A 25,874-nucleotide genomic window follows, 5' to 3' on the forward strand; every position below is an offset into this window, starting at 1 on the left:
CCTGCATCCCAAGCAACAACTAAATTTCACAATCTCCATACATCTTAAACAGGAACAAAAGAATAAAAACTCAACTCTACCACTGCCATCGTATTCTACTCTCTTTTAGAGAACCTGAAGCATCACAGTTTATGAATCTCCTTGTTCTCTCCCTGCCAACCAGAAAAAGCAAGATTAACAAAAACAAAAAACTAAAAACAAAACAAAAAGAAAAACAACTAACCAAAACAACCACCACCACCACCACCACCACCAAGAAACAAAAACACCCACCACTCATGGACATCTTCAACAAAACTAAGCAATAGAGAATTCCCTAAGCCCCCACCAAATAGATGTTTGTAGTAAAACTACTTGACAGCAGCAAAAGCAGCACCACAGCAGTTCTGTGATAAGAGGTATAGAAAGCACAGAGAATTACTAGCAAGCCCAACTCAACATCCAAAAATCAGTTAATGTATTACATCATTCTAACAGAATAAAGGACAAAAGCCACATGATTATCACAACAGACACAAAGTATTGACAAAAATCAAATACTTTCATAATAATGCTGAAGAAATTAAAAATACAAGAGAATTTCCTCAATCTAATAAAGGTCATCTACAGAAATTCACAACTAGCATCATAATCAATGTTAAACGACGGAGTGTTTTTTGCTACTAAAATAACAAACAAGACAAAGAGGTCTGCTTTTGCCATCTCTATTTAATATTGTACTGGAAGTTCTTGCCAGGGCAATTAGACAAGAAAAGTAAATAAAAGGCATCCAGACTGAAAAGGAAAAAAAATGGTCTCTGTTTGCAAATGACATGCTCTTACATACAAGAAATCCTAATGAATCTACAAAAAAAAACCTATTAGAATTAACAAAAGGAGGGCACCTGGGTGGCTCAGTAGGTCAAGAGTTTACCTTTGGCTCAGGTCATAATCCTAGGGTCTCCAGATAGAGTCCGACATCAGGCTCCCTACTCAATGGGAAGTCTGTTTCTCCCTCTCCCTCTACCCCTCTCACCCACTCATGCTCTCTCTCTTTCACAAATAAATAAATAAAATCTTTAAAAAAAAAAAGAACAAAAGGTTCAATGAGACTGCAGGATACAAGATCAATAAGCAAAAATCAATTGTATTTCTACAGGCTAACAATGAACAATACAAAATGAAATTAGAAAATAATCTATAATAGCAGCAAAAAGAATAAAATGCTCAGCAGTACACTGGAAAAAAGAAGGTATAAGAATTTTATACGGCAGATGACAAAACATTTTCAAAGAAATTAAAGAACTAAATAAATGGATTGGAAGACAATACTGTTGTGATGACAAAATACTCCTCAAAATGACCTACAATTCGGTGCAATCCCTACTAGAATCCTAGGTGACACCTTTATGCAAAAATTGACCGGCTGATTCAAAAATTCATATGGAAATGCAAAAGATCCAGGATGGTCAAACTAATCTTGAAAAAGAACAAAGTTGAATAGTTCATACTTCCTGATTTCAAAACTTACTATGCATCTGAACTATGAAAAAGCCCATGTGACACAGATATATCTGTTTTACTGGGCCTAAGTGGCTTTCAATACCATTCTTTGCTAAAAAAAAAAAAAAACAAGTCAAGATTGCAAACTATGAAACACTCAAATATTTTAACCCTGGTTATTACATTTCTAATATTATTTCTTACAGATATATTTTCTCTTTTATTAAATGACATTTGTACAGGGTTACTTTCAGCAGCTTTTGAAGACCAGAAGAGGAAACAAATGTAACACTGTATGTTAACTATACTGGAATTAAAATAAAAGCTTAATATAAAAAAGAGAGGAGGAAGCAATCTAAATGTCCATTAGAATTATACAGGTTAAATAAATTATGGTACAGGTCCATATTCCTTATAACCCTTGCATCTGCAATCCTTGCAGATATGATTTAAAATCCAGTTTTCTAACTTTGCAAAGGTCATACACTGTATGTACTATACATTATGTAACATCTTCAATAGAGTCTAGGCAGCTCCCACTAAAAAAACTAATAATAAAGAAAGTTTTTACAGCAAAACATATGGGTAGTCACACTAAATAGAATAAATATTTTAAACAGCCTAGTGTAGGGATCCCTGGGTGGCTCAGCGGTTTAGCGCCTGCCTTTAGCCCAGGGCATGATCCTGGAGTAGGATCAAGTCCCACATCAGGCTCCCTGCATGGAGCCTGCTTCTACCTCTGCCTGTGTCTCTGCCTGCCTCTCTCTCTCTGTGTCTCTCATGAATAAATGAATAAAATCTTTAAAAAATAAAAATAAAAGTCTAGTGTCAAATCAGGTCAGGGTGGGCTGCTCAATTAGTTCATGTCAGGACAGGCTTTGCTTTCAAATGAGTCACCAAAAAATATCTGGTTTATCAAGGTTTTTGAATTTTAAATTATAACTTAGGGATTATGGATCTGAGCATTTACTATCATTATTCCTTGTCTTTATAATTAGCTGTTTAAACATTTGCCTTTAACCGGCTTAGATACTACTAAAAACAGATCCAGATTTACTCCCCTCTAAATCCTAACAACATGCTTCATACAGAGGAAATAATATTTTTTCTGCATTGAACAGCATGACTTATAAGGAAGATTATTTGTTAAAATGTGTTTCTTTAGGCAAATCAGATATAGAGGATGTGGTTATAAGAATGTTATGCTCAGTGAGCATTATAGCAGTTACTACTGCAGACACAAACTGCAGATCTTATGACGCACAGGAAGGTAACTGTTCTGAAACCCCTGATTTCTGTCAGTTAGTAAAAGATACCTTGTAAATAGGGATTCCAGGAAAATAAAACATATTTTTCATTTGAAATAATTCTTACAGGCTCATTTCACTCTGCTTTCAAAAAAAAAAAAATTTAAAGAGTAATGTTTATACTTAATGCCAGCAAATTTGCCTATTATTCAATTCCTGCTAATACGTGAAAGATAAGCCTTTCAATTCTTTCCTGAGAACACAAAATTAGAATTCTAAAAAAAAAAAAAGACCAAGCTAAGTGAATTCCCTGGCATCTTGTTTTAGATTGCTACACTATATAAGCTATATTATAAACATATCTACATTAAAATTAGCTAGAAAATCATTTCAGCTATGGCACCATTAATGTAATACAGAAAGCAAACCAGAAAGTAAATCATCAAAATAAAATCATAAATTGTTATAATCTTGTATATATTTGGTGAGCCACCTGTCATGTTTTAATAATTGAAGGGCTAAAATTTGAGTGTTTATATTATTTTTGAACTTTATGTAATGTATTTGCTTGAAATGAAAACTCTTGAGTGACCAGCTTATAAGTTAAATTTGTGTAAAATTCTTTTGGCATGTAAATTTTAAACAAAACATTTACATGTATTTCATTATTCCTACCTTCTAAGTATTTAGAGATTTTCTCCAGTCGGACTGGCATGTGAAAGTAAAAAAAAATTAGACATATAAATATTAATGCATGCATAATACATCAGTTGCTGGATTTAAAAACAAGGTAAAACATTCCAACCTGAAGTTAAATCAGAAGTTCTGCCACACTTTTTGTCTTCTACAATTTCATAAAATGGACCTATGACATGTAGCAACTCTTCAACTTTCTCAGTCATCGGCATAGTTTCAAGAATCTGTAATCAAAAGAAACAAACCTTGTGAAATCACAAACTACTACTATGGTCTACACTAGTACCAAATAACATAATATTTACAATTTATTTAGCAATAATTTTGAGATTTCAAGTTCCCAAAGTATCTACATTAATTACATAAACTGTATACTCTTTCAGGAAAATCCAAGTATATTAAAGACTTTATTAAAAAGTGTCTTCATCAAGTGCCTGGGTGGCACAGCCAGTTAAGCATCTGCCGTCTACTCAGGTCATGATCCCAGGATCCTGGGATCAGGTACCTCACTGGCTCCCTGTTCAGCGGGGAGTATGCTTTTCCCTCTCCCTCTGATGCTCCCCCTGCTTGTGCTCTCTCTGTGTCAAATAAATAAATAAAATCTTAAATAAGTAAATAAAATAAAAGTGTCTTCACTTCGAAGACTGTTTTACATAAACTTCTTTTAAAATTTTATACAATAACCCATAAATTGTGCATTAAAAACCATTCTCTAAGGTCATGTTTCTAAAAGGGCATAAAAGGAAAGTAGGAAATGGTTGTCATTTTCACACCTATGGGCCAATTTAGAATCATCAAATTTAAAGAGCAAGGTAAATTAATTTCAAGTAAATGGCCATCAACTGGTAACTGATAAAAGAAAATATTTCCATATAGGAGATATTTTGCAGATATTTAAAAAGAATAAGGTTAGCTTTGTGTGTGCTGACTGGGAAAACATCTGAATTTTTTTATAAGCAAAAAGGTAGTTAGTGAACAGTAGGAATATGATACCATTATTGGTTCTTCTCTTTTTTTTTTAATTTTTATTTATTTATGATAGTCACACGGAGAGAGAGAGGCGGGGGGGGGGGGGAGAGACACAGGCAGAGGGAGAAGCAGGCTCCATGCACCGGGAGCCCGACGTGGGATTCGATCCTGGGACTCCAGGATCGCGCCCTGGGCCAAAGGCAGGCGCCAAACCGCTGTGCTACCCAGGGATCCCAAGGTTCTTCTCTTTTAAAATAAGAAGATATACATATATGTGTTTTCTGAATCAATCTATAAAATAGAATTAAAAGTAATTAGACTCAAAGAATTAACATGGAGGGAATAGGAAAGACTCTTCATTTTTTTTTTTGATGTTTGGATTTTTTTCATTTACATTTATTACTTTTACTACTAAGATGAACACATTTATTACTTTAAGCAACCAAAGTCCTATATCATTTTTGCATATTTTTCAGCTTATATACAGTTTTAAAGTGGCCACTTACACCTTTAAAATTAAGAAGCTCAGACTCGTCAGTCACCGCCCTGCTTTATTGTTGGCTTACTGCCTATCTTTCAGAGCAATACAATGTAAGCTCAGTAGAACAGGGCCTTCATCTAGTTTTAATCAACAAGGCGGAGGTATGTTGGGAGATTATACAGGATGAACTATGCTAAAAATAACTAGTTATAGTGATTATAATGTGATCTGAGAGCTAAATGTAAATTACCTAATTGCTGTTCCTATCAATGAATAGAACTGAAAAAAATTGCTTTAACCATAAAATATCTTTTTTAGAAGGGAGTACTTGTTACTGTGAGGCTGGGGATATTAGGGAGGGCATTTTTATAGTTTAATATAGATATATGATCTGGAATATATATGGATTATAATAGATTCAACCCCAAAATTGAAACCATTAGGTAATGCTTATTTTGATATGACCAGGGATTCCTGGGTGGCGCAGCGGTTTGGCGCCTGCCTTTGGCCCAGGGCGCGATCCTGGAGACCCGGGATCGAATTCCACATCGGGCTCCCGGTGCATGGAGCCTGCTTCTCCCTCTGCCTGTGTCTCTGCGCCTCTCTCTCTCTCTCTCTGTGACTATCATAAATAAATAAATTAATTAAAAAAATTTTTTGATATGGCCAAAGTCACAGCTACTACATGGCAGAGATATAATTCAAACACAAGTCAACATCCTTTACACTATTTAATACTAGAATAGTGTATGTATGCAAAGATTCAATGGAATCTGGTAAGCTAGCCATATATTCCATCTTGACCCACTCCACCCAAAACTTCCTTTGATCCTGTTTCAAACCAGATCTCTTTTAGTTATCTCTCAATTAGATATTACTCTAAAAAGTCTATCAAATTTGTCTTTAAGTAGAGCTACTCAAATCTGTTTCAGTTTATACCCGTAAGTAACGGACTGAATTATGGATTTCAAATGTCAGAACTAAATATATGTAGTATGTGCTAGTCCTAGGCAAATCTAAGCAGAGTTATTTTTCTTTCAATAAGCTAGAATTTGGGATGCCTGGGTGGCTCAGCGGTTTAGCACCTGCCTTTGGCCCAGGGCATGATCCTGGAGTCCCAGGATCAAGTCCCACATTGGGCTCCCTGCATGAAGCCTGCTTCTCCCTCCTCCTGTGTCTGCCTTTCTCTCTCTCTGTCTCTCATGAATAAATAAAATCTTAAAAAAAGAAAAAGAATTTCAATAGTCAATAAAATCAGGACACAAGCAGCCACAGCAAGATATAGCCAGAATTTAAGAGATTACTCTCTGAAGAAAAAACTAAAAATACAAAACCCAAGAAGAATGATCTTAGTCATCTGCAAAATTCTCTCCCTCACTCCAATGCCGAAATAAAAGAAATGGCATGTGCACGCACACACACGCATGATACTGGCAGGGACAGACACAGAGAGACAAGCAGAGCCAGGCAAACCTCAGTCTAGGTAACTACTCCTAGAGAAGATTTTATTTACAGTATAAGTGAATTAAATCAATTCAATTCGATTATAACCTATCCAAATGAAAACTGTTTGGTGAGCTGCACAGATTCCATAAAAGTGGCATCTGTGGGGTGCCTAGGTGACTCAGTCGGTTAAGTGTCTGCCGTTAGCTCAGGTCATGATCCCAGGGTCCCAGGATTCATTCAGCCCCACTTCAAGCTCCCTGCTCAGCAGGGAGTTTGCTTCTCCCTCTCCCTCTGCCCTTCGCCCTGCTTATGCTTCTCTCAAATAAAATCTTATTAAAAAAAAAAAAAAAAAAACAGCACCCAAAGCACAGTAATTTTTCCAGTTCTCCAGCACATTTTCTTGATAAGAAACATCATTTCTGTATGATAAAAATATACTATCAGAGGCACAGATACACTGTATTGTAAAGCAAAGATTAAATTGCTCAGATTTTTTTTTTTGATCAAATGAACAGATCTCTTAATGCCATCCAAATCTCAGTGTTCTATGCTCTGTTCAATAGACAATCTTAGCAATCATTCATCCAGTTTCCCAAGTGCCTCTGACATTTTGAGGAGTGTCCTATATCTTAATCAGGAGTATGCTGCACACTTGAAAAATATAACACCCTCTGTAAGTTAAAGAATTAGCATTCTGGGGGAAAAAATTAGTATTCCGGTTTTTCTCCAAATCTCCAAAAGGTGGTTATCATCTGTCAACCCTTAGAAAAGAAAGCCAATGTTCTGGACTTGGCAGAGGTACAGACCAGACCCTCATTCATGGTGACTTTCAGGTTCCATCCTTTATGAGACTCTGTTCTAATCTTCCCTCTGGTACAGCTATTATCCCATCCTCTTAGAAATCCCGAAATGATTAGTCTGAGGTTATGCTGGGGCAATATTTTTTTTTTTTATATATATATTTTTTAAACAAGATCCCCCTAGTGATTCCAATGTGTAGCCAGAGTTGAGGACACTGATCTCTCTTTACATCCAACGGACATACTGCATATTATTCAAGTTTTGTTTTGGCTGAATTCTCTAGAAACCCTCATTAACATAGCCTATATAATTTGGGGCTGGCTGACTGGCTCGGTTGAGCATGCGACTCGATCATGGAGTTCTTTTTTTTTTTTTTTTTAATTTTTTTTTAATTTTTATTTCTGATAGTCACAGAGAGAGAGAGAGAGCGAGAGAGGCAGAGACACAGGCAGAGGGAGAAGCAGGCTCCATCCACCGGGAGCCCGACGTGGGATTCGATCCCGGGTCTCCAGGATCGTGCCCTGGGCCAAAGGCAGGCACCAAACCACTGTGCCACCCAGGGATCCCTCGATCATGGAGTTCTAAATTTGAGCCCCACATTGAGTGTAGCGATTACTTAAAAATAAAATCTTTAAAAGAACAACAGATAGCCTGTAAAATTTGTACAGAAAATAGAATTTTATATTTCCTTTTGATTATGAAAATTAACTTTATTTAAAAGAACTACAGATTTTTCCCACAAACCACATTACTTTTTTTGTTCCCTCAAAGCTAAAATCCTATTAATTTAAAAGAATTTTTGATTCCAGCAACTTTTTAAATGATATTTCACTGGACAGTTTATAGATTACAAAAGCAATTTTCTATAAAATATTATCTATTAGGGACACCTGGGTAGCTCAGAGATTGAATGTCTGCCTTCAGCACAGGGCATGATCCCAGGGTACAGAATCAAGTCCCGCATCAGGCTCCCTGTGAGGAGCCTAGAACTCTGCCTATGTCTATGCCTCTCTCTCTGTGTCTCTCACGAATAAATAAATAAAATCTTTTTACAAATATCTATTATAAAATATAAATTAAATGGATTAGTTCCTTTTTCTCAAAAAAAGGTTTTATTTTATTATTTATTCGTGAGAGACACACAGAGAGAGAGAGGCAGAGACACAGGCAGAGGGAGCAGGCTCCAAAGAGGAAGCCCGATGCGGGACTTGATCCCGGGACTCCAGGATCACACCCTGGGCAGAAGGCAGACACTGAACTGCCAAACCACCCAAGGATCCCAATGGACAAGTTCCCTAAACATGTGAATGCAAAAGCAAAAGAATGAGATTTATAATACAAGAGTAATTCTAAAGAGCAATAGCACACTGAACTATATTTAAAATATAATTTAAATTCCTAATTGGTTGTGTTAATTAATTACTACAATTACAAAAAGTCCCATATTCAGTAACCTAATCTTTGGGATAATGTACCATCCCATACCATTATCTAATATATATATATACACACTTATATACATGAATATTTTATAATCTATAGACCCAATGTGGGGGTTGAATTCACAATCCTGAGATCAAGAGTTGGATGCTCTACTGACTAAGCCAGCCAGGTCCCTTCCACCCTCTGCCACATCATTATTTAAAAGTATACAATTGTATCTACTGATGTCCACAAAGCAAAACTCTGCAAATACTTTAAAAAATGAATCAAATTTTCAACTGATTAGTATCTTAACATTTTAGATTTATCTCTAAAAGTCTACCAAAATTTTATTATATTCACCTTCTGAAAAATGAAATTTTAAAAGTCTGAATGGATGGGACACCTGGGTGGCTCAGCAGCTGACTGCCTTTGGCTCAGGGTGTGATCCTAGATTCCAAGGATCAAGTCCTGCATCAGGCTACTTGCATGGAGCCTGCTTCTCCTCTGTCTTGTCTATGTCTCTGCCTCTCTGTATCTCTCATGAATAAATAAGTAAATCTTTAAAAAAAATTAAAAGTATATTCTTGAATTAGAGAAGTAGTTATAGAAATCTATGGGTACAGTTAAAGTATCTTAAGACAGCTAAAAGGCAGCAGTATAGTTTAAAACCGTATCCCTCCCATTTTAACCTGTAACTACATCATTACTTAATCAAATTGGATAGGAAAAATGGGTAAATTTTACCTGATGTGTCTATTCAACTTTACATTATAGAAGTGTGCCCCCCAAATCAGAATATTTAAAATAAAGAAAAGGAATAGTTAACAAACCAAAAAGGCTTTAGATTTTCTTTCTGCTTTTAAGAGGTTCCTTTGTTGTTGTGCTACTGATACAGTTAACAGTCAAAAGGATTAAACTCTGCCTTCTGTTATAGATAAACCACATCCACTAAATAAAAACTGTGACAGGGATCCCTGGGTGGCGCAGCGGTTTAGCGCATGCCTTTGGCCCAGGGCGCGATCCTGGAGACCCGGGATCGAATCCCACGTCGGGCTCCTGGTGCATGGAGCCTGCTTCTCCCTCTGCCTATGTCTCTGCCTCTCTCTCTCTCTGTGACTATCATAAATAAATAAAACTTAAAAAAAAAAAAAACTGTGACAATTTAACAAAGGGCACAACTTTGAGCAGTGCAGAAGAAAACAAAATAAAACAAAACAAATGAGTCTCAATCACCTCACAAAAATTACTTATAGAAATTAACACTGGGATTTTGGTACATATACAAGACATGGGTTTTTGGGTTTTTTTGTTTTTTCTGCCTTGTTTTAATTTGTGATGGTGGAAGTTAGTACCTTCTAAAATACGACCAACATGCACTCAGAACCAAGTGGAACACTGTAATTCTGTGAGATTATATTCTTTCTTTCTTCTGTACCCTCTTTTATCTTGTTTATGTTTTTGTGGTCAATGTTGGGGCTTTATATAATAAGTATTGCTGGTTCATATAAATTTGGAATTGAGCAACTTCTAACATAGAGAACAAAATACACTGAGAACCAAGAGGATCACCCTATAGGACTCCTCAGGTAGACTACATTCTCTCTCCATTACTACTTCCTCACAAACACCATCCCCCCCACCTTTTAATTTTTTTCTTTTTCCTCTTTTCTCTACTTTTACTTTTTTTTCTTTGTTTTTAGTTTTTAGCTTTTAGCTATTTATTTTTACTTCTGTGTTTTAAAACTTGTTTTTGACTCCAGTGGTCCTTCTGTTATATTTTGTTCTGGTCTTCTTTTTCTTTTATTTTCTGATCTCTGACCTCTTCAGAATCATCAAGGGTGTATTTTACTTAGGTCGTGGTCGATATTTTTGACTCAGCCCGCTCAAACAGCCACTCTTGCACTGGACAAAATGACGAGAAGGAAGAATTCACCGCAAAAGAAAGAACAGGAAACAGTACCCTCTGCTACAGAGTTACAGAATTGGATTTCAATACAATGTCAGAAATTCAACTCAGAAGCACAATTATTAAGCTACTAGTGGTTCTATAAAAAAGCATAAAGGAATCAAGATACTTCATGACTGCAGAATTTAGATCTAATCAGGCCAAAATGAAAAATAGACTAAATGAGATGCAATCCAAATTGGAGGTCCTAACGATGAGGGTTAATGAGGTGGAAGAAAGAGTGAGCGACATAGAAGACAAGTTGATGGTAAGGAAGGAAGCTGAGGAAAAAAGAGAAAAACAATTAAGAGCCCATGACGAAAGGCTTAGGGAAATAAATGACAGCTTGAGAAGGAAGAATATATGTCTAATTGGGGTTCCAGAAGAGGCTGAGAGAGAGAGACCACGAAGTATATTTGTGCAAATCATAGCTGAGAACTTCCCAAATCTGGAGAAGGAAACAGGCATTCAAATCCAAGAGATAGGAACCCCCCCTAAAATTCAATAAAAACCATTCAACACCTCAACATTTAATAGTGAAACTTGCAAATTTCAAAGATAAAGAGAAAATTCTTAAAGCAGTGTGAGACAAGAGATTCTTAACTTATATGGGGAGAAACATCAGATTAACAGCAGACCACTCCACAGAGACCTGGCAGACCAGTAAGGGCTGGCAGGATATATTCAGGGTACTAAATGAGAAGAACATGGAGCCAAGAATACTCTATCCAGCAAGGCTCTCATTCAGAATAGAAGGAGAGATAAAGAGCTTCCAAAATAGGCAGAAACTGAAAGAATATGTAACCACCAAACTGGCTCTGCAAGAAATATTAAGGGGGACCTTGTAAAAGAAAGAGGGAGTCTAAAGAAACAATCCACAAAAACAGAGACTGAATAGGTATTACAACACTAAATTAATATCTTTCAATAGGTACTCTGAAAGTGAACGGGCTAAATGATCCCATCAAAAGACACAGGGTGGGATCCCTGGGTGGCGCAGCGGTTTGGCGCCTGCCTTTGGCCCAGGGCGCAATCCTGGAGACCCGGGATCGAATCTCACGTTGGGCTCCCGGTGCATGGAGCCTGCTTCTCCCTCTGCCTGTGTCTCTGCCTCTCTCTCTCTCTGTGTGACTATCCTAAATAAATAAATAAAATATTTTAAAAATATATTAAAAAACAAAAAAACAAAAGACACAGGGTTTCAGACTGGATAAAAAAGCAAGACAAATCAATTTGTTGTCTACAAGAGACTATTTTAGACCTAAGGACACCTCCAGCCTGAAAATGAAGGGGTAGAGAACCATTTACCATTCAAATGGTCCTCAAAAGAAAGCTGGGGTAGCAATCTTCATATCAGAAAAGTTTATCCCAAAGGCTGTAGTAAGAGGTGAACAGGGACACTATACCATACTTAAAGGGTCTATCCAACAAGAAGACCTAACAATATTTATGCTCCTAATGTGGGACCTGCCAAGTATATCAATCAATTAATAAACAAAGGAAAGAGATACTTAGATAATAATACACTAATAGTAGGAGACTTCAGCACAGCACTTTCAGCAAATGACACATATTCTGAGCAGAACATCACCAAAGAAACAAGGGCCTTTAATAATACACTGGGCCAAACAGATTTCCCAGATATATACAGAACTTTCCACCCAGACACAACTGAAAACACATTCTTCTCAAGTGCACATGGAACTTTTTCCAGAATAGACCACATACTGGGTCACAAATCAGGTCTCAACCTATACCAAAAGATTGGGAATGTCCCCTACGTATTTTCAGACCACAATGCTTTGAAACTAGACTCAATGACAAGAAATTTGGAAGAAACTCAAATATATGGAGGTGAAAGAGCATTCTACTAAAAGACAAATGCATCAACCAGGAAATTAGAGAAGAAATAAAAAGATTCATGGAAAATAATAAAAATGAATATACAACCATTCAAAATATTTGGGATACCAAAAGTGCTCCTAAGAGGGAAATACATGGCAATACAAGCCTCCCTCAAAACATTGGAAAAAACACAAATACACAGGCTAACCTTGCACCTAAACGAATTGGAGAAAGAACAGCAAGTAAAACCTATACCAAGCAGAAGAAGAGAGATAATAAAGGTTCAAGCAGAACTCAATGAACTAGAGATCAGAAGAACTGTAGAACAGATCAACAAAACCAGGACCTGATTCTTTGAAGCAATTAATAAGATAGATAAACCATTAGCCAGTCTTATTAAAAAGAAAAGACTCGGGATCCCTGGGTGGCACAGTGGTTTGGCGCCTGCCTTTGGCCCAGGGCGCGATCCTGGAGACCCGGGATCGAATCCCACGTCGGGCTCCCGGTGCATGGAGCCTGCTTCTCCCTCTGCCTGTGTCTCTGCCTCCCTCTCTCTCTCTCTGTAACTATCATAAATAAATAAAAATTAAAAAAAAAAAAAAAAGAAAAGACTCTAATAAAATCACGAATGAAAGAGGAGAGATCACGAGTACCAAAGAAATACAAATGACTTTAAAAACATTATGAGCAGCTATATGTCAACCAATTAGGCAATCTAGAAGAAATGGACACATTTCTGAAAACCACAAATTACCAAAACTGGAACAGGAAGAAATAGAAAACCTGAACAGGCCAGTAACCAGCGAGGAACTTGAAGCAGTCATCAGAAACCTCCCAAGACACAAAAGGCCAGGGCCAGATGGCTTCCCAGGGGAATTCTGTCAAACGTTTAAAGAAGAAATAATACCTATTCTACTAAAGCTGTTTCGAAGTATAGAAAGGGACAGAATACTTACAAATTTGTTTTATAAGGCCACATTACCTTGATTCCAAAACCAAAGACCCCACCAAAAAAAAAAAAAGTATAGACCAATATCCCTGATGAACACGAATGCAAAAATTCTCAACAAGATACAAGCCAATAGGATCCAACAGTGTGGCAGTCCAGGTGGCTCAGCGGTTTAGGGCCACCTTCAGCCTGATCCTGGAGACCTGAGATCTAGTACAACATCAGGCTCCCTGCATGGAGCCGGTTTCTCCCTCTGCCGTCTCTGCCTCTCTCTCTCTCTCTTTTCTCTCTCTGTGTCTCTCATGAATAAATAAATAAAATTTAGAAAAATCCAACAGTATATTGAGAAAATTATTCACCATGACCAAGTGGGATTTATCCCCGGGATGCAAGGCTGGTTCAACACTCGTAAAACAGCCAATGTAATAGATCACATCAACGAGAAAAAACAAGAACCATATGATCCTCTCAACAGATGCAGAGAAAGCATTTGACAAAATACAGCATCCATTCCTGATCAAAACTCTTCAGAGTGTAGGTACAGAGGGAACATTCCTCAGCATCTTAAAAGCCATTTATGAGAAGCCCTCAGCAAATATCATTCTCAATGGGGAAACACTGGGAGCCTTTCCCCTAAGATCAGGAACATGACAGGGATGTCTACTCTCACCACTGCTATTCAACATAGTACTATAAGTCCTAGCCTCAGCAATCAGATAACAAAAAGAAATTAAAAAAAAAAAAAAAGAAATAAAAGGCATTCAAATTGGCAAAGAAGTAGTCAAACTCTCCCTCTTTGCAGATGACATGATATGACATGATACTGGACACAGAAAACCCAAAAGACTCCACCCAAAGATTGCTAGAACTCATACAGCAATTTGGCAGTGTGGCAGGATACAAAATCAATGCCCAGAAATCAGTGGCATTTCTATACACTACCAATGAAACTGAAGGAAGAGAAATTAAGGAGTCAATCACATTTACAATTGCACCCAAAAGCATAAGATACCTAGGAATAAACTTAACCAAAGAGGTAAAGGATCTATACCCTAAAAACTACAGAACACTTCTAAAAGAAATTGAGGAAGACACAAAGAGATGGAAAAACATTCCATGCTCATAGACTAGAAGAATAAATATTGTGAAAATATCTATGCTACCCAGGGCAATTTACACGTTTAATGCAATCCCTACCAAAATACCATAGATGGGGATCCCTGGGTGGCGCAGCGGTTTAGCGCCTGCCTTTGGCCCAGGGCACGATCCTGGAGACCTGGGGTCTAATCCCACGTCGGGCTCCCGGTGCATGGGGCCTGCTTCTTCTCCCTGTGCCTGTGTCTCTGCCTCTCTCTCTCTCTCTCTATCATAAATAAATAAATAAAAATTTTAGTTAAAAAAAAAAAACAAAACACCATGAATGTTCTTGACAGAGTTGGAACAAATCATCTTAAGATTTGTATGGAATCAGAAAAGATCCCGAATAGTCAGAGGAATACTGAAAAAGAAAACCAATGCCAGGGGCATCACAATGATGATTTCAAGCTGTATAACAAAGCTGTGATCATCAAGACAGTGTGGTACTGGCACAAAATCAGACACATAGATCAATGGAACAGAATAGAGAATCCAGATGTGGACCCTCAGCTTTATGGTCAACTAATATTCAACAAAGCAGGAAAGACTCCACTGGAAAAAGTACAGTCTCTTCAATAAATGGTGCTGGGAAAATTGGACAGCCACATGCAGAAGAATGAAACTGGACCATTCTTTTATACCATACACAAAGATAAACTCAAAATGGATCAAAGATCTAAATGTGAGACAAGAATACATCAGAATCCTAGAGGAGAACATAGGCAACACCCTTTCTGAACTTGGCCACAGCAACTTCTTGCAAGATACATCTATAAAGGCCAAGGAAACAAAAGCAAAAATGAATGATCCCAATAGTTATCTTCTATCTTTTATCTTAATCAAAATAAAAAGTTTCTGCACAGCAAAAGAAACAGTCAACAAAACTAAAAGACAACCTACAGGGATCCCTGGGTGGCGCAGCGGTTTAGCGCCTGCCTTTGGCCCAGGCACGATCCTGGAGACCCAGGATCGAATCCCACGTCGGGCTCCCGGTGCATGGAGCCTGCTTCTCCCTCTGCCTGTGTCTCTGCCTCTCTCTCTCTCTCTCTCTCTTTCTCTGTGTGTGACTATCATAAATAAATAAAAATTAAAAAAAAAAAAAAGACAACCTACAGAATGGGAAAAGTTATCTGTAAATGACGTATCAGATAAAGGGCTAGTATCCAAGATCTGTAAAGAACTTATTAAACTCAACACCCCAAAAAAATAATAATAATCCAATCGTGAAATAGGCAGAAGACAAGAACAGAAGACAAGAACAGAAATTTCACCAAAGAAGACATACACATGGCCAACAAGCACATGAGAAAATGCTCCGCATCACTTGCCATCAGGGAAATACAAATCAAAACCACAAGGAGATACCACCTCACACCAGTGAGAATGGTGAAAATTAACAAGATAGGAAACAACAGATGTTGGAGAGGATGTAGAGAAAGGGGAACACTCTTGCACTGTTGGTGGCAATGTGAACTGGTACAGCCACTCTGAAAAATGTGTGGAGGGAGGTTCTTCATAGAGTTGAAAATAGAGCTACCCTATGACCTATATCCTATAACCTATATACCCTTTGGATATACCCCAAAGATACAGATGCAGTGAAAAACTGAGACACCTGCACCCCAATGTTTATAGCAGCAATGTTTGCAATAGCAAACTATGGAAGGAGCCTCGATGTCCTTTGACAGATGAATGGATAGAGAAGATGTGGTCTATATATACAATGGAATATTACTCAGGCGTTAGAAACGATGAATATCCATCATTTGCTTTGACGTGGATGGAACTGAAGGGTATTTATACTGAATGAAGTAAGTCAATCGGAGGACAATCATTATATGGTTTTACTCATATGAGGAATATAAGAAATAGTGAAATGAAAGGGATTATAAGGGAAAGGAAGGGCACTGAATGAGAGGGAGGCAAACCATGAGAGGCTCCTAACTCTGGGAAATGAACAAAGGGTTGTGGTAGGGAAGGTGGGAGTGGGGTTAGGGTAACTAGGTGACGAACACTGAGGAGGACACTTTATGGGATGAGCACTGGGTGTTATACTCTATGTTGGCAAATCAAACTTCAATAAAAACAAATAAAAAAAAAAGAAATTAACACTGGCAAACAAGCTGGCAAAAGAAGTGTTCCTTTTTACAGATTTTATGTTCAAAGATAACTTATTTAAGATTATAAAACAGACCTAAACTTCACAATGTCTTTTTTTTTTTTAAGGTTTTATTTATTTATTCACAAGAAACACAGTGAGAGAGGCAGAGGCAGAGACTTAGGCAGAGGAAGAAGCAGGCTCCTTGGGGAGCCTGATGCAGGACTCAGTCCCAGGACCCCGGGATCACAACCTGAGCCAAATGTAGATGCTTAACCACTAAGCCACCCATGCATCTTTAAATTTCACAATTTCTTTTTTTTTTTTAAATACTATTTATTTATTCATGAGAGACACAGAGAGACAGGCAGAGACGCAGGCAGAGGGAGATGCAGGCTCCATGCAGGGAGCCCGATGTGGGACTCGATCCTGGGCCTCCAGGATCACACCCTGGCCCAAAGGCAGGTGCTCCACTGAGCCATCCAGGGATCCCAAATTTCACAATTTCTGATCCAGTTCCAACACAGCAATGGTGCTTTATAAAAAGACACTAAGAGTATCTTTAAAATCATGATTTCTTCATAAATTTGCTCCTCAAAAAATCCCTTGAGCAGACTTAAGAAAGCTAGTCAGTAAGGAAAGCTGTCCTTACCAATTACCAGAGAAATTAAAAGCATCCTTATCTTATTTTGTTTCTGAAGGATCTCTGCATTCAAGGAAAAGAAATCCTTGTTATTAAGAAATCCCATGATGGGAGTATTTCAATTTGTGAGTCAAACTCGACGAAAACACTGATGGGCAGGGTTGTTAGCTATTTCTCCTAAATAAAAAGTTCCAAAGCAGAAATGCTTTCAAGGTTGCTCAGGTATTCCCCAGATTCCTGAGGAAGGGGCTTCAATATTTCAAAAGATTCCTATTTCTACATTTTCTGAAGAAGCTATGGACAAATACAGAGAAGATTAAAAAAAATCCCATCACTACAGTGTGATCTTAAGGTAAAAACACTTATCTTAAGATGAACATTGAAAAAAAAAAAAAGATGAACGTTGAAGAGACAGATAAAGCCCTAATAAATTCATCTTAAATATTATATGCTAACATATTATAATTTCTTTGTTCCTTAAAACAAAGAAGCTAATTTGCTTAATAACAAAATTAATTTAATTCAGCTGTGCTGGATATTTTTTTTTTTTAACTCATGACCCTGAGATCAAGACCTGAAAATAAAATTTAAAAATTGTAAACATTAAAAAGAGACCTGAGCTGAGATCAAGAATCAGATGCTTAAGCAACTAAGCCATGCAGGTGCCCCATGAATATTTTCATTTTCTTTTTTTTTTTTTTTTAGGTTTTATTTGTTTATTCATGAGAGACACAGAGAAAGGCAGAGACATGTGCAGAGGGAGAAGCAGGCTCCCCAGAGGGAGCCTGATGCTGGACTCAATCCCAGGACCCCAGGATCATGACCTGAGCCAAAGGCAGACACACTGAGTCATCCCGGAGGTCTAATATTTTCATTTTCTGCTGTGAATGATTTCCCCTACCTTTTTCATTTCTTCAACATATGCAATCATGGCTTCTTCTTTGGTCATATCACCCAACGAACTCCAAGCATCCCTAGAAATAAGAACAGGCAAATATCAAATTACTGAACAATTTCCAATTGCTCAGAATACAATTTGTAGTCAATGCTATAGGGTCATTAATTTAAAACAGGCTTTCTTCTTAAAGCCTATACAAAAATATTATGCTTCCAAAGGATCTCTTTAAAAGTACCATCTTAGGGGATCCCTGGGTGGCTCAGCAGTTTAGCGCCTGCCTTAGGCCCAGGGCATGACCCTGGAGTCCCGGGATCAAGTCCCACATCAGGCTCCCTGCATGGGGCCTGCTTCTCCCCCTGCCTGTGTCTCTGCCTCTGGGGTGTGTGTGTGTGTGTGTGTGTGTCTCATGAATAAATAAATAAAATCTTAAAAAAAGAAATAAAAGTACCATCTTAAAAAAAAGTATCAGAGAAAATAAACTGTCAAATTAAATATTATTTAAAAGTAGTAAATATGTAGCCCATCTGTAAATTATAAACTATAAGTTACAGAGACTATTATATATACCATAGAGTAGATACTATATATTGTTGAAAATATTTGCTAAGAACTCTTCAAAAATTTTGTATGATAAAGAATGGTGACAGTAACGAACATTTTAAAAGACTCTATATGAAATGAACTATCATGGCCATGTTTTAAATGAACAGAAATTCTGGTTAAAAGTTTCCATTAATTTTAAACAAGAGTCTAACATATACTCAAAAAATAAAAGTGGCTTCCTACTTCTTAGAAACAAAAATGTGAGGCATAAGACATTTTTTATTTTATTTTATTTTATTATTTTTTTTGCATAAGACATTTTAAACCCCTAGATAAGGACAACAGTCCTCTGAAATTTTTGCCTATAATGAAACTCTTTCTTTTTACACATTTTTTCCAGAAGCAGTTTAAATCCACCAATGGTCAATTCTGAGGGAAAAATCGTAAGGTAAATCACTTGTCTTAAAACAGATCAACTAACAGACAGCTATTACATTTAACCTTTTATTTATGACTATTCACAAAGAACTTAGAGGAAAATATAGTACTAAGAAATCCTCAAAGGAGTTTAAGGACTTCCAATTCAGTGTAAATAAATTTAACCATCAAAATGTGTGGCTCTTAAGATCTGCTACACCAGCTAGCATACTCTGTTCCTAAAGTACAGTCCATGTTATGGAGGTTTCTCTGGCTATTTTACGACTTTCTTATGTATATTAAAAATCAAATTTCTATTCAAGTACAGTGGGACAAGAGTGATAGCCCAGACCAAAAGTTAGCACAGCATGTGCCTAGTTACTTATCACCTAAAGGCTCAAAGTAAACAGTGTCACTTGGCAAGTAAAAGTCATTATTTTTCTTGGTAAAAGAGGCAGGAGAGTTTAACTGCTCTTGGGAGTTGCTCTTCTTACAATAAAATGAAAAAAACTCCTAAAAGGAAAGACTACCTGAAAATGATTTTTTTATCTTTGATACACCTGTCCTTTTTGGTTTTACTGTTTTCCTCTCTTCCCCAAGACTTTTCTCTTCATATGAAATTGTGTTAAAAGAACGCGGAGGATAAAAATCGGATCCAATACGCTAGAACAGTATCTGCTCAGAATAATATGTAACCACATAAATAAGTCATATGATAATTATGTCATTAAAATAAAATTCCTTTCATAGCTCCCTATATGAAATTACCATTTATATCTTCCAATAGGATCCCAGAATCCAGGCCTTGCAAGTTTACACGGTCCTTCAGTTGCCTGCTTATAGAAGCTATAGAACTTGAGCATCATTTCATTTGTTGGCTGAAATGAACCTATTGGAAACATATCAAAAACAGATCACCTGGAGAATACAATTGACAATCTAAAGCTATAAATCAGCTCAGTTATAATAATAGTGATTTTTAAATATTTCATTAATAGTTCAGATAATCACTTATTTGTCTTATAGAAACAAATGTCATGGCTCTGTAAGTTGCTTTAGTCCTCTAATTAAAAAAAAAAAATAAAACTCAGGCAGCCCCAGTGGCGCAGCGGTTTAGCGCTGCCTGCAGCCCGGGGTGTGATCCTGGAGACCCAGGATCGAGTCCCACATCGGGCTTCCTGCATGGAGCCTGCTTCTCCCTCTACCTGTGTCTCTGCCTCTCTCTTCGCTCTCTCTGAATGAATAAATAAATAAATCTTTAAAAAGAAAAAAATAATAATAAAAGAAAATAAAACTCTTGGGGCACCTGAGTGGCTCAGCAGTTGAATGTCTGCCTTTGGCTCAGGGCATGATCCCGGGGTTCCAGGATGGAGTACCACATTAGGCTCCCCGCACGGAGCCTGCTTCTCCCTCTGCCCATGTCTCTGCCTCTCTCTCTGTGTCTCTCATAAATAAATAAATAAAATCTTAAAAAAAAAAAAAAACTCTGGAGATTGTTACACTTTAATAACAATGCCTTACATAGTTCAATAAATAAAAGGATAAATGAACAAATATGCTCTAGATGTAACTAACTGGAAAATATCATTTCAAAAAGCAATTTATGAAAATACAGAATAGCTGCATTATGCAACTATTAATAAGGTATTTTCTAAACAAGGATAGTGACAAATCAAACTGCCTAGCATAAGTGAAAAAGTTAAATGTACAGTCTGCTTAATGAAACTTCAATATTAAGAAATTCAACTCAAAAAAAAAAAAAAAAGAAATTCAACTCTCTTGGCCAAATTTCAATTTCTTAATGGATAAGGAAGTTTGACTAAAGTCAACCAGTGTGTGCTGTGATAGAAAAAGAATCAATCCAAGATAAAAGAGATTTCACACTTCCTACCTTTGTAATTTTGAACACATCAATTTCTTTGAAAATCAGTGTGCATACATGTCTCTAACATACCTATAACCTTTTTATAAAAGGTAACCTTTTAAAAATTTATTGTATGCATTAGTACTATAAGTTGCAATATTTCATAACAAGGAAAATCAGAATGCCAATGTTTTATAATAGGTAATGCCAAAATAATTATGATACGTATATACATATATACAACTGGATGATTTATAACTACAGCCCTTACAAATTATATATTATGAAAATACAAAGAATGGCTTGAGAAAAGTTTCACAATCTATTATAAAATGAAAAAAGAAAAACAAACACACAAACAAACCAGTAGTTCAAAAATAGCATATCCAGGGGCATGGGTGGCTCAGTTGGTTAAGAGTCTGCCTTTGGCTCAGGTCATGGGTCCTGGGATCAAACCCTACATCGGGCTTCCTGCTCAGCAGAGTCCGTTTCTCCCTATCCCTCTGCCTCTCCTCTCAACTCGTGCTTTCTCTCTCAACTAACAAAATAAATAAATCTTTTAAAAAATAAAATAAAAATAGCATATCAAATACAATTCATTTTTGCAAAATATTTATATGCATCAAAAGCAGAATAGAAGGAAACACACCAAAATGTTAAAGAAGATATTTCTGGAGATACTAAGCATAGAGATTATTTTTATTTTCCTGTTTGCTTGTGTTTTAAAATTTTTTACATTCTGTTTGTATGTTATTTTTATACAAAATTATTACAAAAATAAAAACTGTAAAAAGATATTTTTAAAAACTTTATAGATTGCATAACAAATAGTGTGTAGTAATCAAAAACTAGTAGTTTATAAACATTGTGAAAATTACAGCACAGACAAGCTGAGAGCTGGTGTTTCAGGTATGGGCAAGAATGAATAATTAATTCCAAAACCACAATAACAATTCTATATCATATATACTCCTTTAGGAGTATCTATTAGATACATTATTTCAATAATATTGTCCTCTTTGGTATAACATAGGTTAAAAAACATAGGGAAATTACAGTTAAAATGGCTACATATTTTTTTAAGCTTTGAAATAAAGTTTTATTTGAAGAAGTATTTTTTAAATGGTTACCTATTAAATAACACAAATCTAAATTTAAAACACCAAGAGATTCAACTCATAGTATCTACAGTAAATCAAAATAAGATTTAAAAGTTTAAGATGAGTGACATATACATTAGAATAGATTACAGCAAAAATTGATAATGTATTGAATATAATCTATATATAAACACCAGATAAAATATAATCTGTTCTTAAGGTGCTCACACATACTATATTTGATATTTGTATTTAAAATGTCATCTAAGAATTTAAATTTCTTTTTTATTTTAAGATTTTACTTATTTATTTATGAGAGACATGGAGAGAAAGAGAGAGAGAGAGGCAGAGACATAGGCAGAGGGAGAAGCAGGCTCCCTGCAGGGAGCCAGATGTGGAACTTGATCCCAGGACCCTGGGATCACATCCTGAGCTGAGAGCAGAAGCCCAACCACTGAGCCACCCATGTGTCCCCTAAGAATTTAAATTTCTAAAGGCCAAGGGTAAATCAAACATAGATCCTACATGATTCATTGTAACCTTAGACCTTAAATAAAGGCCAAGGAACTAACTGTAAGATATTACTCTTTGCAAAACTGTTCAGGGCAGACACCTGTTAAAAGGTATTATTATAAAAAATTTTAATTCATTATAACAATACTTCCAGCTTCAATTAATATCAGTTTAATTTCAGGGGATAACAGTATACTGAATATTATCCAACTCAGGTGCCATTTGCCAGGATATCTTAACTTTGCAATAGCTTCTTAAATGCTATGTTTATACAGTTCATATTTACACAGATTTCTTAATACATTATATATACCCAAAAAAATAGACTAGAGATGTTAAGTTCTACCTTTAACAATTTTCAAAAAATTAGAAAAATATTGGTTTAAGAGAAAGGATGATGCTACAACTTATGTAAAACTCTTAGAATGATGCCTTTTTATAAACCCTCTTAATCAGGCATTTTAAAAACCAATAGCTAAATAAGTTCCTATATTATTTCTTTACATATTGTTCATTCACTTTTTTCTTTTTTTCTTATCTTTCTTTTATCTTTCAACCCCTTCACAATCTCAGACGTTCCTCCTCCAGTCTGACGTTTGAGATTACAAAAAGAATACTATTTTGTGTATATTTGTTTTCAAAACCTTTTGAATTTGCACTTAATGAATTTTTATTAAACCATGTTGAATAGTCATTACCAAGTCAACTCATGATTAATTAAAACAGAAAACATACGAAATACTGTAAAAATATGCTAACGATGTATTCAGTGAATTTTATGCTCTGGCACAGTAATAGTGCTTTAAGAAGCATCGTCAGAAAATACAAGTTAATTGTGAAAAATAATTCCTATAGTGAAGAAGGATACGAAGTAAAAGATAAGAGTTGTTTTTGCCAAGCCTCTCCAAAGGAAAAAATATCTTAAAGGCTTTAAACTTTGTCCCCAACTTTGGTCAAGCACATAAAATGACAAATGCAAAAAGCTCTGTAAACTCTTAACAAGATAAATTTGAAGAAAACCACACCTGGACACATCACAGTCAAACTGCTGAAAGCCAAGGATAAGGAGGAGAAAAATTTTGAAAGGAGTCTGAAAAATCTTAAATACAAAAGAACTGAAATGACTTTTCTCCTAAGCTGCAAGGAAGGCCCAATATAAGTATAAGAAAGAGAGCACAAGAATACAGAGGACAGCACACTTGAAAAAAGTCACAAATACATGTATGTATTAAAATAAATCATTTTACAAATGAATTTAGCTCTTCTTTCCTTTCCCTGCCTTCACATCAAAAGTTTTTGAAAGGCTTAAATAGTGCAGTTTATGAGTAGGCGGCACCAGGCATCCCCCACCCAGTTTTGTTTTTTTTTTTTAAACATACCCAAATCCGCAGTCATTAAGTGACAGACTTTTGTTTTCAGCAATAGCAACTACTCAAAAGCTGGATAATAGATTCGTCTCGAGCTTGCAAGATCAGCAGGTAATTAATTCCCATTCTTCACCTGCCCTCCAATTACATTCGTTGTAAACGCAGAAGCGAAGTAGGTTAAATTAGCAAGTCTACCAGCCGAGAGAAGGTTCAAAGAGGCGACGTTCGGGAACTGGGGCCTCGGGCCTCTGCAGGAGGCTTCTGGAGCTGGGCTGCGGGAGCCCAGCGCACTTACCATTTTTCGGCAAACTCTGGATCACCTTCACCGCCGCCTCAAACCTGGTTTCGTGCACGGATCTCGTGTCCGCCATCTCCAGCCGCCAGCGCCGGCCCCGCTCCCGGTCCCAAGGTCTGTCGGCTGGAATCAGGCAGCAGCAGCAGCACCAGCTTCCCCAGGAGCCTGCATGAAACTGGAACATGGAGCGCAGCCGCGGATCAACATGCCCAAGGAGGAGGAGGCCCACGCAGCGAGTCAGCGCCCCGTGGCCCTGCCCTCCAGGCCGCACGGACCGAGGCGGCCCGGCTCTTTCCTCCTCCCCGGGGCGTGACCTAGGCCGCGCGGCCGAGAACGAACGACCACTCACCGAGAGGAAGAGCATCTCTAGCACAGCGCGGAAGGGCTCCGGCCAGCCGCGGTCGCCGAGCCGCTCCCCCACCCGCAGGACCCTGGCGGAGCAGCCACTCTCCCCATCCCGGCGGGGTCCGTGGGTCAGCCGGCGCCCTCCTCGCGGCCCCGCCCCAGCGCCACCACCGGACCCACTCGCTGCTGCCGCGGCCGCTCCGCCGACTCCACCCCCCGCCTCGCGTCGCAGCCCGCGGCGAGCGCTGCCGCCAGGCGACCGGGTGGCGCCTGGGAGGAAGGCAAGGCCGCAAGGGCGACGGCTCGGGTCCTCGCTTTTGGAACGGGCGGGACCGCCGCGTCGGTACCGGCGCACCTGGGCTCAAAGGGCCGAGCGAGAGTCCGTACCGTTGGGGGAAAATATAAAAAGGACCCTGCGGTTCACAGCGCCTGAACTCTGAAGTTACGGCCTGAGGACTGTGCAGGGACGTGAGCAAAGGGCTTTAGGTCCGCAGAGACTCGGTGCGAACCTCGAGCTCTTGGAGCAAGCTACTCAGCCTCTGCATTGGCAGTCTTGCCAGCACCCTAACAGAGGAAGGAATTAGAGGTGCTGCATCAGTGTTTTAGCAGGGCTTGGGCTGCCTCGAGTCGAGAACGTCCGAGAGCCCCCCAAGGAGCAGGAAGATCGCCGGCCGCCAGACCGGATTGGGAGCTCAGGGTTGGGGGTGGGAAGGAGGGCAGTTTCCCCGGCACCACTGCTGTCCTCCCACCCGGGGAACCGGGCACAGTCCAGCTCCAGCGCCATTTAATAGGTCACACGGCTCGAGGGAGGAGGCACTGAGGACCCAGAACGGACTGTCAGCCCTCGAAACGGGACCCTGGGCCCTCACCTTTCCAGTATAACGCCCCGCGACCTCAGGCACCTGGAATCTCCCCCAGGCCCACTGGGGGGTGGAGGGAGGGGGGAGGTACTGATACGCGTTTTAGGGATGGAGTCCTGCGGCCCGGAAATCCCCGAATTGCCAGGAAATCACTGTCAGTTTGGGGTGGGTTAGGAGGGCTACTAGCAGATATCTAAGCGCAGACTGTAAGGTGCTCTTCCCTCCGAGCCGCACAACCGGCTTTTACCTTGGCATTACCAGGCAAGGCCCGTCCGGTATTGTCCCAGTCGCCCGCCCGCCCCTCGCCCTGCCCCGTGGACTTATGGGAAACGTAGTCCCCCAACCCCCTCTGCGGCGCTTCCGCATTACCTCCCTCCGCGGCAGGCGTACTTCTCACCAGTTCCGGTTCGGTGTCTGCGGCCCGCGGTTGCTTTGGCGGTTGCGGCGGAAATCCTTCTTCTCCGCTGCGTCGCGACCCCCGGGCCCCTTCTAATGCCACATCCACTTC

The 25,874-nt window shown here is 38.4% G+C and overlaps 1 protein-coding gene across 19 annotated transcripts in view; it reads right to left on the bottom strand.

The window, feature by feature from the left end:
* The window catches only part of ACBD5 (acyl-CoA binding domain containing 5), a 50,072-nt gene extending 24,395 nt beyond the window's left edge, over positions 1 to 25,677 (bottom strand). For 6 of the 19 annotated variants that reach the window (XM_072825277.1, XM_072825269.1, XM_072825267.1 and 3 more), the window contains exons 1-6: positions 24,511 to 24,682; positions 24,162 to 24,336; positions 19,791 to 19,911; positions 18,066 to 18,138; positions 3,535 to 3,649; positions 3,405 to 3,437 (exon numbers count right to left, since the gene is read on the bottom strand). In XM_072825277.1, coding sequence (XP_072681378.1) covers positions 3,405 to 3,437; positions 3,535 to 3,649; positions 18,066 to 18,138; positions 19,791 to 19,911; positions 24,162 to 24,336; positions 24,511 to 24,525 — 532 coding nt within the window. In that variant the 5' untranslated portion in view covers positions 24,526 to 24,682. Of the gene's footprint in view, positions 1 to 3,404; positions 3,438 to 3,534; positions 3,650 to 18,065; positions 18,139 to 19,790; positions 19,912 to 24,161; positions 24,337 to 24,510; positions 24,713 to 25,375; positions 25,559 to 25,613 lie in introns of those variants that run through there. The other 13 variants (XM_072825272.1, XM_072825271.1, XM_072825270.1 and 10 more) reach the window with 9 other exon arrangements.
* Between the last annotated feature and the right edge of the window lie 197 nt (positions 25,678 to 25,874).

This window comes from Canis lupus, chromosome 5 (assembly GCF_048164855.1).
Source record: "Canis lupus baileyi chromosome 5, mCanLup2.hap1, whole genome shotgun sequence".
Taxonomy (NCBI): domain Eukaryota; kingdom Metazoa; phylum Chordata; class Mammalia; order Carnivora; family Canidae; genus Canis; species Canis lupus.